The sequence below is a fragment of the Stenella coeruleoalba genome (genome assembly GCF_951394435.1).
Source record: "Stenella coeruleoalba genome assembly, chromosome: 10".
Lineage (NCBI taxonomy): Eukaryota > Metazoa > Chordata > Mammalia > Artiodactyla > Delphinidae > Stenella > Stenella coeruleoalba.
The window spans coordinates 78,607,805-78,621,886 of NC_137156.1; the positions used below are offsets into that span (position 1 = coordinate 78,607,805).

Genomic DNA, 14,082 nt, shown 5'->3' on the forward strand with positions numbered 1-14,082 from the left:
TTAGGGTTTTATATAAGTGGGATGCTCAGGAGATACCATTTTAAAGGGCATGAAATCACCGGTGGTTTCCCATTAAAAAGGGGAAAATGTTAGGTTACTGCCTATTGACTCCTTCTTATACCCCAATTAAATTCTTAAATCTTCCATCTCAGGAAACCACTGCCATCACAACAAAGAAGTAACACTATTGCTACTTCCTCATGGGGATAATACCATAATACCATTGTTGGGCTGGCCAAATACCAGCACCTAGATTGAAAGTGGTCAACATCCTTCTAAGAAAAGCTCATTTTTTCTTTTAGCAGCTCTTGGGGGTGAGAACGATGCCCAAAAAAAGCACGTGCCTTCACCAGACACTAAGGCATTCAGGGAAGCAAATGCCTTATGTCAGAAAAGAAAGGAAAAAAAAAAAAAGAGAGAGAGAGAGAGAAAGTGCAACCCTTTTGCACAGATTTCTTTATCAAAGCCAAGACAACTTAAAATATAAACTGGCTGATCTACTGGAACATTTATACCCATTTTTCCCTTATTTGACAATGCTCACTTGCTATTGTTCTTTTAAATCCTAATTCATTTTGTCCTTACTTAGAAGCTATGTTTCCACCATTTAGAAACAACAACAATAAAGCCATGCGCACAAGATCAAAAGACGGAAATCAAAGAGTTTTAACTCAGAACTGGTATAATCCAGCAGAAAAAGAGAAAAAGAGAAGTGGGGAGCTTCATCTACAGAGGAGACACCAGATTTATAAAGTCATTAAGCATGGTTACTTCATACAGCTCTCAAGTCTGTTTCAAACAAATATTTCAGGTTCTGACTCTCATTAGAACTGTAGCTAAAGGAACTAAAATGTGATAATGCAGCATTCCTTTCTCCATCCCGAGCACTCCCAAAATTATCTAAATTTTTTATAAGATGGTTTATGGAACATGATGTTGAATTGATGGTCAGGCCACCTGGGGTCTATCCTCAACTCCACTACTAACTGTAGAGGCCTTGAGCTAGTTTATTCCTGGGGTTCATGCCTCTCATCTGTAAAACAGAGGAGATATTATCACTAACATCCTATAATTCCATCACCCAGAACGCCAGTGCGTTAGCAACTGAGGAAATATTTTAATCTGAGCAAGTCATTTGATTAAACTAGAAAAAAACAAAGGGGGAATAAGTTTTCCAAAGAATGCTTTTCCTTTCAACATTTCCATGTGGGAAAAAATCCACATTAAAAAAAAGTTTTAAACCCTCTGATTCTCAAAACAACAAACAAACAAAAAACACCCCAAAACAACAACAACAAAAAATCGCACAATTTAAACAAGTTTTGTTCAAAACTCAGAATTCTGATATACTACCCTCTAGTGGAGACTGGAAGCAACGTTGCTAATTCCATCTGAAAGTACATTCAGACCTTTCGTTCACAGGACAGGAGTAGGGGGAGTTTCGTTTAAACTGTAATCATTTACAGTCCTCAAAGTGTAATCCAAAGATCTGGGCCCTCAGAATCAACCCAGCTTGCCAGAGCTCACTCAAGAGCAACTCAACCAGGCTCTTTGAGGGTAGGGTCTAGGGGTCAGCACAGTTAATGGAGAACTCAGCTAATTCCTAAACCCACTAGAATTTAAAAACCAATGTTCTAGCTCCCTGAGAGGCATGGTATGAATGTGAGCATTATCATAAATCTAGTGTGTAGTTAGGAGGCAAATCTCTAAACCTTGAGGAGAGGTACAAAGTTAAATTCTCTTTTCTTCATCTCAAGAAGTGGAAAATAAATACAACATCAGTTCCCTGGCAACTCCAAGATAAGGATCACGTTCCTTTGCACAGCACACAAGGTGCTTCACGGTCCACACGCTACATCCCAGCCACCAGGCCCTGGTGCTTCTATTACTCTTTGCCTCTGCCCCATATTGATACTATTGCCACCGTTAAATTCCACCTAGAAATCTATGCAATTGATTCTGCATATTTAAACGTTATTCACTCTATATGGAATATGCCTTCCTCCAACTTAAATTTGATTGGAAATATTCCATTTTTATTTATCATTAATGCAACTGAAAAGGATAATGCTACACAAAATTGAGATCAACGGCAGAAGCATCAAGAGTTGTTCTGCAGGCTGCATTTATTCTATCCCATTTCCATACGCCACTTTTTCCAAGTGTTTGCTGTGCAGAGACAGCCTATAGCAATGTTGCCAATGGCCATGGCCATTCCCCTTTCCAATCACATGGCTGACCTCAAGCCCCCTTCTTCTTTACCTGAGTTTAGAAATACTCGAGCAATAGACCCAGGGCAAGTATAAATAAAGATCAAAATGTCAACTTTATTTCTGACAAAAGCTTGGTTGGAGACTGCGGCTAGACCTTTGGGTACCACTGGAGGGAAGGTTTAGGACTACAGAACGGGCATCCGAACCAAGAACTTCTGCCCTGCATTGTTTTGCGGTCAAGATGGAAGAAAAGGAATCATATTCTGATGTTGTAGTCTTTTAGCAGTTTAGCTCTCCCCAATTTATAAAATGAACAAAGGGCTGCCTCTAAGAAGGCCCAGCTCTATAGAAACTCTGGAGCTGCCCCTCTGCAGAACTGTTAAATGAGAAAAGTCAACTTTCTAAGCTCTGAAATTTATTTTTCAATATCTATTGAAATGATAACTTGCCTGTAAGCAGAGTTCTTGTTAACTGAGTGCAGTATGTTCTGCTCTGGGCCAAGTGGCCTGTGCTGATTGCTTGTTTCTCATAAAAGATGTTTTGTACATGTTACAGGCGACAGTTAAATGCAGTAGTAAAAATTTCAATTATTAATGTGATACTGAAAAGCTATTTCCTTTCTTAACAAAGTTTTTCTTGATGTAATTGTAGGTTCACATGTAACTGTTAAGAAATAATACAGAGGTCCTTGCGGCATCAGGCAGGACACCGCCGAGGCGGACTCAATGGTGAGCGTTCCCACTAGGCCATCACCCATGGATCACCACCTAGAACCGCAGTCCGCGGCACCGCACACATGTATAATCTGCAGCCTCCAAACCCAGGGTTAGACGGCACCACTGCGGGCGAACTGCTCAGTGTTCAGGAATGACTGAGGCTGATGTAAATCCAAAGGCCTACCCTCTTGCAGATGCCCACCTCACCAAGAAGCTATTGGACCTCGTTCAGCAGTCATGTAACTACAAGCGGCTTCGAAAAGGAGCCAATGAGGCCACAAAAACCCTCAATAGAGGCATCTCTGAGTTCATTGTGATGGCTGCAGACGCCGAGCCCCTGGAGATCATCCTGCACCTCCCACTGCTGTGTGAGGACAAGAATGTGCCCTACGTGTTTGTGCGCTCCAAGCAGGCCCTGGGGCGAGCCTGTGGGGCCTCCAGGCCTGTCATCACCTGTTCTGTCACCATCAAAGAAGGCTCACAACTGAAGCAGCAGATCCAATCCATCCAACAGTCCATTGAAAGGCTCTTAGTCTAAACAGGTGGCCTCTGCCACACTCCCTGCTGCTGACTGCTACCCCAGGGGTTATGTATCGTTTGTCTGTTAGCATATAGTATTTCCAGCTACCTTCTATTGTTATAAAATATTTTAGTGCTCAATTTGGTTTTTGTATTTTTGTATTGTTTTTGTCTTGTTTTTAGGTTGTCATCTCCTTCCCAGCCTCTCCTGTAATCTCCACTTCCACTCTCTCTCTGCCATCTTATCCTCCCTTTTGGAAAATGCATGCCCAGAACAGGTGGAAGCAGGGTGGGTGACACCATTCAAAGGCAGAGAAGAGCCAAGGTAGAGATTTGGTTCCAGCTTTCAGGTGCCACCTTCCTACTGTGCAGGGCATGATGGAAGTAAGCACTGTCCACTTTGTATCCCTTGTGCCCAGCATACAGGATCATGTTTGAATAATCAAGGGGTTTTCTTTGCTCTCTAGGACATTATGTATCATTTGGGGAGGAAGCATGTATTCTGTGAGGTTGTTGGGTATATGTCCCAAGAGTCAGTTTCTGATGTACCCCTGCTGTTTGCTTTTGGTAATATATTTCCCCCCAACTCCCACCTATGCCTCTGAGGGTGGCAGGGCAGCAACATACCAAAGAGATACGCTGCAAAATTCGAGGCGCCTTGGTGAGTGAGACATGGGACAGTTGACCTAGGTCTTGAAGGTGTGGCAAGAGGTTCTGGAATGGAGGATTCTGGGCCAGTCATGGAGAACTGGAAGCTACAGCAAAGATGATGGAATTCAAGGGAACATCCTTGCTTTGGTGAATGGAGATTTCTTCAGTAGACACTTGGTACCAGCTCTGAGAGCCCTTACCCCTTGCCTATTTCCTGCCATGATGTGGGTCAGATGTATGTATTCTCTATCACATCAGAAGGACAGTGCTACTGTGTCATTCTTGTGAGCATCCTAATACAGAACACATATATTCATTAAAAAAAAAAAAGAAAGAAAGAATACAGAGAGATCCTTATACACTTTGCCTTATTTTTTCAGTCTATTTTCTCTCTTATGCAGATTGGGTGAATTCTACTGTGTCCTCAAGATCACCACTTTTATCCTCTGTCATCTCCACTCTACTCTTGATTCTATCCACTGAGTGATTCATTGGTGATGCTGTATTTTTGAGTTCTATAATTTCCATTTTTTTTAAGATAATTAATTTTATTTCCTTGCTGAAACTTTCTATTTTTCCATTTGTTTCAAGAGACTTTATAATTGATTGCTGAATCATTTTTATGATGACTGCTCTAAAATTCTGGTCAGGTAATTCCAACACCTGGTTTACATCTGTGGATGTTGCCATCCGTTGGCTGTCTTCTGCCTTTCGAGTTGTGATTTTCTTGGTTCTTGGTGTGACATGATTTCAAGTTGTATTATGGACATTTTGCCTATTATGTTAGGAGACTCTAGGTCCTATCTAAATCTTCCATTTTAACAGGCAGTCACCTGTTTAGATTTCACTTATAGATCTTGGCCTACTTTGTGGGCTGTGGTTTCAACGGCAGTTTAATTTTCAGGGCCTTTGTGGTATTTTTTTGGTCTGCTTGGTTTATGCCTGATGTTGCAAGCATGACTCCTTTTCCATCTGGGAGAAGAATGACCCCATCTGGGCTGCCTTCTCTTGTTAGGTCAGGGATTGGGATATGATGGGTCCAGGCCATCTGCCCCTGTTGGGGGACACCCTGTCACTATTTTATTCCTTAAGTCCTGAGGAGACCTTCTCACCTTCGTCTTACACCCTTTCAGCATTCTCCTTGGTTGTCTCTTGTGTGGTTTCCAGGGTTTATATTTCTGTGGAGTGGGGAGGAGCAGGGAGAAATTCATCTACGCCATCTTGCTCTGACCCGAAGTCACTCTATTTTATTTTAAGGAAGGAAAAAACTCAACTGAAACAAATAATTCACATCATTTTTTCTGTGAGTCAGTTTCCATCTGCCATAGGGAAGAGGCAACATTAATTAGCCTTATTGGTTTTGCCCCTTTTTCTCCTCAGCAGTTCCTTCTTTTTCCACTCTCCACCTCCCCTTTCTTGCCCCCCCTTTAACCCTCCCATCTATGGAGGTATAATTTTGGAATGATTTTTAAACAGGAGAAACCAGTGGCAGGGAATGCAGAAACACAAAACAAAACAGCTTCCATGTTAGGTTAAACACAAAGGCAGCTATAAAACAGGGAGCCATGGGGCTTCCCTGGTGGCGCAGTGGTTGCGAGTCCGCCTGCCGATGCAGGGGATATGAGTTCGTGCCCCGGTCCGGAAAGATCCCACATGCCGCGGAGTGGCTGGGCCCGTGAGCCATGGCCGCTGAGCCTGCGCGTCCGGAGCCTGTGCTCCGCAACAGGAGAGGCCACAACAGTGAGAGGCCCGCGTACCGCAAAGGAAGAAAACAAAAAACAGGGAGCTTTAGGTACCAGTGGTTTTGTAGTACTATTAAATGAATTCTGTGCTTTCCAATAAGAAGAGATCTGACATTCATTCACTTAATTTTACTGACTGATGGAGCTTATATGTTTCAACATTCTTAGAGGTTATTTGTATTTCATAGGAATCAAAGTGAAACAAAACAGAGCCCTAAAGGCATAATTTCAGACAGCAAAGAAGTGAGGATATTATTTCCTAACAGTGAGTTTTGAAGTGTGGTAGAGGATAATTCAGTATATTCGTATCTTGGAGGAAACTATAGTATTTTTAAAGACTGGATTCTAAAATTATCACTGCTTTGTTATGTTTTTAATCATAATAGTTCATTTACTTTGAACTTTCAAAAAGTTTAGAGTTAAGATTTTTAGGTGTGATCAAAACCAAGATTGAGCAATATTGTTTTAGAGAATGAAGGGAAACAAACTCTGTCTTCCTATGGAGCTGACCACTAATTAGGCCATAAGGTGCAGGCTCTTGTCCGTTGGGTGTAAGTTGTAGTGTGTGTTTTCCAGCTCTCTCTATAGATGTGGACTCAATATCTGTCTTTGCTGACATTTTCATCTAATACTCTGGCACTGGTCCTTCAAATCCACCTTCCCTCCCCCTTGACTGGGAAAGTGTGACTGGTGTTATGTAGCCATCTTACCATTGTCAAGCAACGGTTTAATGCTTAAAAGACTTAGGAGATAGACTATGAGATGGACTTAGGTCCTTGACAATCTCACTTCTTTCTTTTTATCCCTATTGGGCTAAGGAGATTCAGTTTAATTAGGCTGGGGTTATATGTGAGATGGGGCAGGTGTCTGATCTTCTGCATCTCTTTTACTCCTTTATATCTTACTTCCTCACCCGTCATGAGTTTTGGGTTTTTTTACTATTTTTAAAAAATACAAAATGCATTAAGGCCGTAACATACAAATCAATCAATACTGGCAAGAGAAGAATTTACTTATTTAGCAGAATAAAATGTGCAATCTTCTTTACTCTAAAAACTTAGCTGTTTTCTGTTTTTCCCTTTTTTTGTATAAGAAGCATTCATTCCATTTTAACAGAGCACTCACCTCTCCTGTCTACACTCTAGGAGAAAAACAAATGCTTTCCCTCACCATGCAGACAATGTTAAAGGCAGTTTTCCCTGCACTTATGGAAAGAGAAAATTTTTCCTGTGACTTATGATTTGTGCTCTGAATGTATGGTCCCCTGAAGTCTAGAAGGAAATAAACGAAGAGACACACCTTTTGTGCAGAGCGATAAAGACGGTCTGGAGGTGTGTCTGGAGGTGGGGAAATAAGTGAGGTGACTGATAAATACAAGTGATCTGACCCTGGGGCACTCGTTCCAGAGGGCACTGTATCATAACCTGTGACATGCACAGTGAGTGAACCAAAAGGAGGATCACTGTAAAGGACATGTTAAAAGGCCTATGACCTGCGGCGTCTTGGAGTCATTGCCAGTCACCCACATAGCCTTCGTGTGAGAATTTCCCATTATTCATAATGCAGGCCATGCAGCCTGTGCCAGTCGGGACTCCAGTTTGTACCGATAGAAACCCTGTTCACTTCATACCAGCACATCACCAGCTCACTTCCCCACAGCAGTAGCATCTCCCCATGCTGTGAGACTTTATACTGTCCCCATCCAAAGGCTCCCTGTGTGTGCACCTCTAGACAATGCCATGAGACCTCTGAAGACCAAGTTCTAAAGCAGGACAGGGATGAGTATGGCCCCTATTTAGCTCATACATGGTTCAGTCTGAAGACGTGGAAAACATCTAGGCTTTCCATAGGCTGCAAGGTGGTACCAATCACAAGGTTCCACCTTCACTCTTACAGGATAGAGACAGAAACAGTGATAGTGTCGAAGGTTGCTTGTACCTCAGCAGGGGCTGGGGTTGGGGGAGGAAAAGGGGATGCAAACACAGGGGGAAAGGAGCCCAGAGACGGGACCTGCCGAACCCCTCCTAAGGCCAACTCTGAAAGACCTGACTTTGCCCAAGAGCTATTTCCCGCTCTCCAAGGTAAGAGATTCCTGATCCTGTTCAGTCGTGGGGCAACCCTGTACTTCAGGGAAGCCTGGACTCATTACCAACCCCAGAGTGAGTCTAATTTGATCTCTGCCATTTGTGGTAACTCTATTTCCCTTGTCAGGGATCGGTTTGAGAACGGGCCTATGACACATTTCTAACCAATTAGAGATGAGGGCTACACCACGAGGACTTCTAGACATTCTTCCTTTCTCTTAAAAAGATACGCCTATGGAAGAACTAAATTCTCTTCTCCCCTTTCCTCCATCTTGATAGATATTCAGGTTGACACGCCTGGAACTGTTACTGTCATCTCGTGACCATGCGGGGAAAGCCGGAGGTATGAGAAGAATTTGAGCTGCAGCAATAATGAGGTTGAGACACTCAGTTAACCGACTCTGAAATGGCCCTATTTTTAGCTCTTGGATAGATAAGAAAACAAATCTTTCTTATTGTTTAAGCCAATTTTCGTTGAATTTTCTGTTACCTTCAGCCAAAAGCATACCAAATGAATTAATTACCTGATGAGAAAAGAAATCTTTTGCATCATTTCATGGACTTCTTGTGGATTCATGAACAGCAAGGAGTAACAGTATCTTCTTTCTGGTAATGGACTATACCTACACCCCATTCCAGGTGGTTCTGAGATTGCACAGATGACACTCTATGAAAGAATCTTTCTGTAATTTTCAAGTGTTTTTTTCTTTCAGCATGGTCAATATGGGGAATAAAACTGAGGAAAGGATCCCCCGAATTAGACTCTGAATAGATAAAATATTATATAAGAAAGTGAAAGTTAGGTGAACACATATGCAAATTCAAAACCAGAAGATAGAAATACCCATTTTCAGAATTGCAAAGCAAACTCAGAATCAGAGAGGTGGGAAGGGGCTTAGGTGAAAATGTATTAGAGTTTTATGAGAAGCAGATGTAGGCCCTAATAGCTGCATTTGGGGGTTTGGATGCCTGTGCAGAGAAGCTAGCCTAGGACACAGACACTATTTATACAGGGAACTAGAGCTGTGATACCTGCAACAAGCCAGGAGTCACAGAGATGGGCAGACTCCAGCCCCACCAGGTGGGGGAATCAGCAAGGAAGCTTGTTTTACATCCAAGGTTGAATTTAGAGAAAAGTAACCCAAGGAAATTCAAATGCATCACCACGTGAATGAGCAGGTCCAAATTCATGCCATCAGTGTGGAGCAGAAGCTCCTAACTGAGAAATCAACATAAAAACTGACCCAGAATGAGTGAAACCCGTGGACTCTCAGAAGCGGCAAAGCCACCATAACACAACAGGGAAAATACCACAGCTCAGGGAGCCCAGGATGCCAGGGAAGTAAGCCTCAACTGAAGATGAGCTTCCAGTTGAAGATTCAAACCATGGAAGGAAGTGAATCACTGAGAAGGAGAATAGGATGGTGCGACAGAAAGAAAACCTTGTACGAACAAGAAATAATAGAATTATCTAAAAGAAGATTTAAATAAGTATTTTTTAAATGTTTAAATAGGTAAAGAGGAAATAATAAAGATAAAGCAAGCACAAAACAGTATAAAAAGGACAGATTTGAGAAATGGGAAAGGATACAATGGAAATCTTTAAATGACAATCACAAAATTACTGCAATTTTTAAAAATCAATTACCTAGTTGAACAACAGTAAAAATACACACTCAAAAATAATGTATATATTGGAACACAGATCTAAGGAAGTGACCTCGAGTGTGGAAGAGAGAAATAAAAACAAGAGAAGTTGAGGCATGCAAGATAGGAAGATGGAGTCTAATATATGTCCGATAGGAGTTCTAGGATAAAATAAAGTATATGAGGGAGACCTAATGTTATAAGAGAAAATGGCTGAGAATTTTCCAGAATTGAACAAATAGTCATCTAAGGCATCCTAAGATTTAAAGAGTACCCCAATATCCATATAGGACAGAGACAAGCAAACTCACGTCTAAAAGAATCATTGTGATAAAACTGCAGACTATCAAAGACAGGCAAAATTCTTAAAAGCTACCAGAGACTAAGAGACATATTCCTACAAAGGAATGACTATTCGACTGACAAAAGACTTCTAGTCAGCAATAAGAGCTTATGTTTTTAAGTAGTTGCTGTAGGCTGGGCAGTATTTTCGGTATCTCTTATTTAATGTTCATAACAATCTGATGGGGAAAATAACTTACTATCCCCATTTCACATATAAATACAGAACAATGAATAAAAGACAATGGAATAACATATTCAAAGTGGTGAGGCATAAACAATTCTACCTGTAACTCTATCTCTTACCATACCTTCATCAAGAGTGAAGCTTGGAGGTTGTTTCTTTCCTGACATATATTTAATAATCCATAAACATTTGGAAGTTGAATAATAATACAAAATATGTGTCAACTATAACCGCCCCAGAAGTGTCAGATTGTGGTAAGTGCTTCAGAGTTATATATATGGTTGTTTTTGTGTGTACAGTGAGCAAGGTAGAAACTGGTGGAGTAGATATATTTTTAACCTAATCTTTGTTTTCTCACTGCCCAACCAGACTGATTTAAAGAAGTTATGCAATAAAATATTTGGGTTAAACTAGGACAGTGAGTCCTTTCCAAATATTCCTACAGAACAAAAGATGGTCTTCTGTATCAGTAAAAAGAGAGCCCTTTAAATATTTCAAACCAAAAGAATCTAATACAAGGGACTGTTTACTCAGATGATAGAATAGCTAAGGAACTAAACAGTATTATGAAGCGACCCTGCATTTAGCAAAAGCAAGGAAGCTATTACCAACCTAGGGCTGGAGTGTGAAAAGCAGGAGGTGGTTGTATCAGAGCTCAGGAGTCAGGGTCCCTGGTGGGCCTGTCTGAAGAGAACTGAGACCATGGAGAGAGGGGACATCCTCTAGGAACTGGAGCCACACAGGTATTACATCAAGTACTGGAGTTGCCACCTGAAACAGAATGGGGGCTATCCTGGCTTTTTCCCTTCTTGCTCCCCACACTTGCACCCAGAGTCTCCCACTAGCTAAACCCATCTAAAAGCAGAAAGCGAGAGAGCCTGGGAAATGTAGTGTCCTCCAGTACACAACCGAGGAAAGAAGGGCAGAAAATGGATCTGGGAACAAAAGCCAAGTGATGGACCCAGCTCACCCTCAGCTGATGATGTCAGGTGAGTGGCTGCAATGGCTTTGAGCGTAAGGGCAGACGTGTTCAGTGTCAGAGGTCTGTTCAGTGTCTGCTCTGTTCTCTAACTCTCCCATCTGCCTGAGTTCCTCCGTTTTAGCTGGCTAGTCAGTGGTGGCTTGAAAATGGCACGTGCATTTTGGGTGTGAATGACTAAACGAACTACTCTTTCAGGAAAAGGCTTTGCCTTCTTCCAATCAAGCTCTACAAATGGGAACTTCATTTAAGACCATCCATCTATTGAGCTTTGTGCAATATATATATCCTCTCAAAGCTGCTACGCCTAGAAACTTACAGTGGAGTATAAAAGTAGCTTTCCCTGTTGGAATGGCTTTTCTTATTTGTATTCTAAGTAACTCATTTAAGGCAGATATCGAAAGTTCCTCTTATTTGTATTTATTTTGCCCACAGAAAATTTACAGTTCACGTGACTGTTCTGCTTCAAAGAAATAATCAAAATACAAATTGCTTGAACTATAAAGGCAGGAGCTTAGAAAACCTTGGAGAAGGAAGAGAAATTAGGGCACATTTGAAACATAAGTGAGAGGGGTTTTTGCCATGGCTATCTTCAAATAATATCTCTAAAGCACAAGTAGAAGAGAATTTTGAGATTTACTTACTTCACAGAAACTTCATCCTTCCTGAAATTTTATTTTAGAGTAAGTGAACCAGAAAAGATGTCAATGGTAAAACTCTGTTTTCCTTTGGAGTAGATAACCAGAAACTATAACATGATTTTTCTGGAGTCAGAGTTAAGCAATAACTGGTAGTCATCTTTATCTACCCTCAAAAGAAAAACCTTTGAACAAAGAATATGCAGTTAATCAAATAAAATGTTATTTTTTATTTAAAAGATATCAAGGGCTATAATATGAAATTTTAGCCAAAATATTTTTTCTTTTGTTCATCTTCGTTTAGCTTTGATAGAGGTGAATGGTTTAATGAAATATCACAGCATTGACTCTGACGGGCATTTTTGGGATTGAAAGTATGCTACTTTTGGTGGTGACGTGGTTAACTGTTAACTAATCTGTCTAAAACTGAGGTAGATTTTATAAACTGTCCCAATTTTTAAAAAATTTAGTGCTATTGTTAGGCAATGATTTTGACTTTTGAACTGCCTGTGTTTATAAATTCTCTACTTAATGTTCAGTGCATATAGTTGATATCACTTGATCAGTTATGTAAGAAAGCTTTCTTGAGTGAGTGTGTGTGTTTGTGTGTGTGCGTGTGTATATTTCATAAAGAACGTTAGCACCCTCTTCTGTATGACTTTTGAGGCTGTAATTCCTACAATCTTTTTTCATTTCCTAACAGTGAACAGCTTGAATATTCATTAAATTTGCTCCTGATTAAAGTACCACCTCCGAGTAATTTAATTATACTGTATATTTCAGAAACACTGATAAGTGCTGGAGTCAAAAAACACTTCATTGCTAAACGTTACCCACTGGGAATAAGTGTTGGCTTATGAAAAGGGAAAAAAATGCTGCTTCCACATTTCTCAGAATGAGTATTTCCAATGATTTAAATATACAGAGCTATGCAAGGAGGAAGGGAACACAAGGACAGACAAGGAGAGCAGACTTGTATATTCTTCTCCCAGCTGTCAGTGCTTGAAGAAAAAATGGATGCCCTCGTATGGTTTAATCCCAGCCACTGACACAATTAAATATTCTTTTATTCAACTGGATTTTTTTTAAAGAAAATCGGACACCTTTTAAATCAGACTTCCTGGAGTCCCCCAGCTGCTCCTGATAGATACTGTATGAGGCTGATGAGGGAGATGTAACTGAAGTTGATTGATTCATTCATTCACACACTCATTCATGCTACAAATATTTTGTGAGCATCTATTGTGTGCCAGGCACTCTTCCAGCTACTGGAGATCCAGGGAACAGATCCAAGTTCCCAACCTCATAGAGATGACATTTCTAGCTAGGAAAGATGGATACAATGCAGAAATATGTACAGAATATGCCTGATGATAAATTCTATGTAGAAAAATGAGGCAGGGTGAAGGGGATCAGAAGCGTGGGTGTACAGCAGGTGGGTATTTTATACAAAGTGGTTGGAAAAGTCCTCACTGATAAGCAGAGACTTGAGGTCAGTGAAAGTTTAAACCTCATGGGGCATTTAGAGAAAGAGTATTCCAGGTGGAAGGAAGAGCATGGGCAAGCTCTCTGAGTTTGGACCCTTTAAATATTTCAAATGTTGTCTAGGGGCTCAGCATGACACAGTAGTTAAGACCTCGCTTGACTTTTGGAATTCGAAAACTTGGATAAGATTCTGTATATTAGCAAGTGACAAATGATTTGAAATCTCTGAGCCTTTATTTTAGCACCTATAAAATGGGGATTCCTACAACTTCCTTCTTCCCAGTGTTACTGTAAAGACTAAGTGAGAGTGCAGACAAAGATATTCATTGTAATTGGCATTGTGCTGAGTTCAATAAATGTTAGCTATGACCAGGGAAAAAATGCTTCTCAGGGACACTTGAGTTTTCTGCAACATTTGTGTATTGAAATGGATCATACGAATGTTGAACTAGAACTCTCTTCTAAATATTAGTCCAACATTATAACATGAGTAGAAATGTTTCTTTTTCTGTGTGGTCCTGAATAAGCTGTTTTCCCTTTATGGACCTTAAGTTTTGCAAAATGAGGAAATTAAGTTAAACCAGTCACTTCAGTCTAAAGTCTTCAAGGTAGTATGAGAGCTAGTTTCCCTGTTTGAAAATTCCTGAAAATGAAATTTTATATTTACTTCCTTTTTTAATTGAAGTATAGTTGATTTGCAATGTGGTGCCAATCTCTGCTGTGCAGCAAAGTGACTCAGTTATACACATACGGACATTCGTTTTCTTTATATTCTTTTGCATTACAGTTTATCACAGCATATTGAATATAGTTCCCTGTGCTATACATTAGGACCTTGCTGTTTACCCATTCTAAATGTAATATATATATTTACTTCTG

At 40.5% G+C, this 14,082-nt stretch overlaps 2 protein-coding genes across 3 annotated transcripts in view; one reads left to right on the forward strand and one right to left on the reverse strand.

The window, feature by feature from the left end:
* Positions 1 to 14,082, reverse strand: part of CADPS (calcium dependent secretion activator) — a 796,875-nt gene that overhangs the window by 760,971 nt on the left and 21,822 nt on the right. The gene's annotated exons all lie outside the window — the stretch shown is intronic.
* LOC307192795 (NHP2-like protein 1) lies at positions 1,489 to 3,598 on the forward strand. Its single transcript, XM_079934092.1, has one exon. The coding sequence runs from the start codon at positions 3,081 to 3,083 to the stop codon at positions 3,465 to 3,467; it is 387 nt and encodes a 128-aa protein (XP_079790218.1). The 5' UTR covers positions 1,489 to 3,080; the 3' UTR covers positions 3,468 to 3,598.

Bases quoted from the DNA above. Each gene is read 5' to 3' on its own strand.
- LOC307192795 (XM_079934092.1), top strand. From the start codon at position 3,081: ATGACTGAGGCTGATGTAAATCCAAAGGCCTACCCTCTTGCAGATGCC.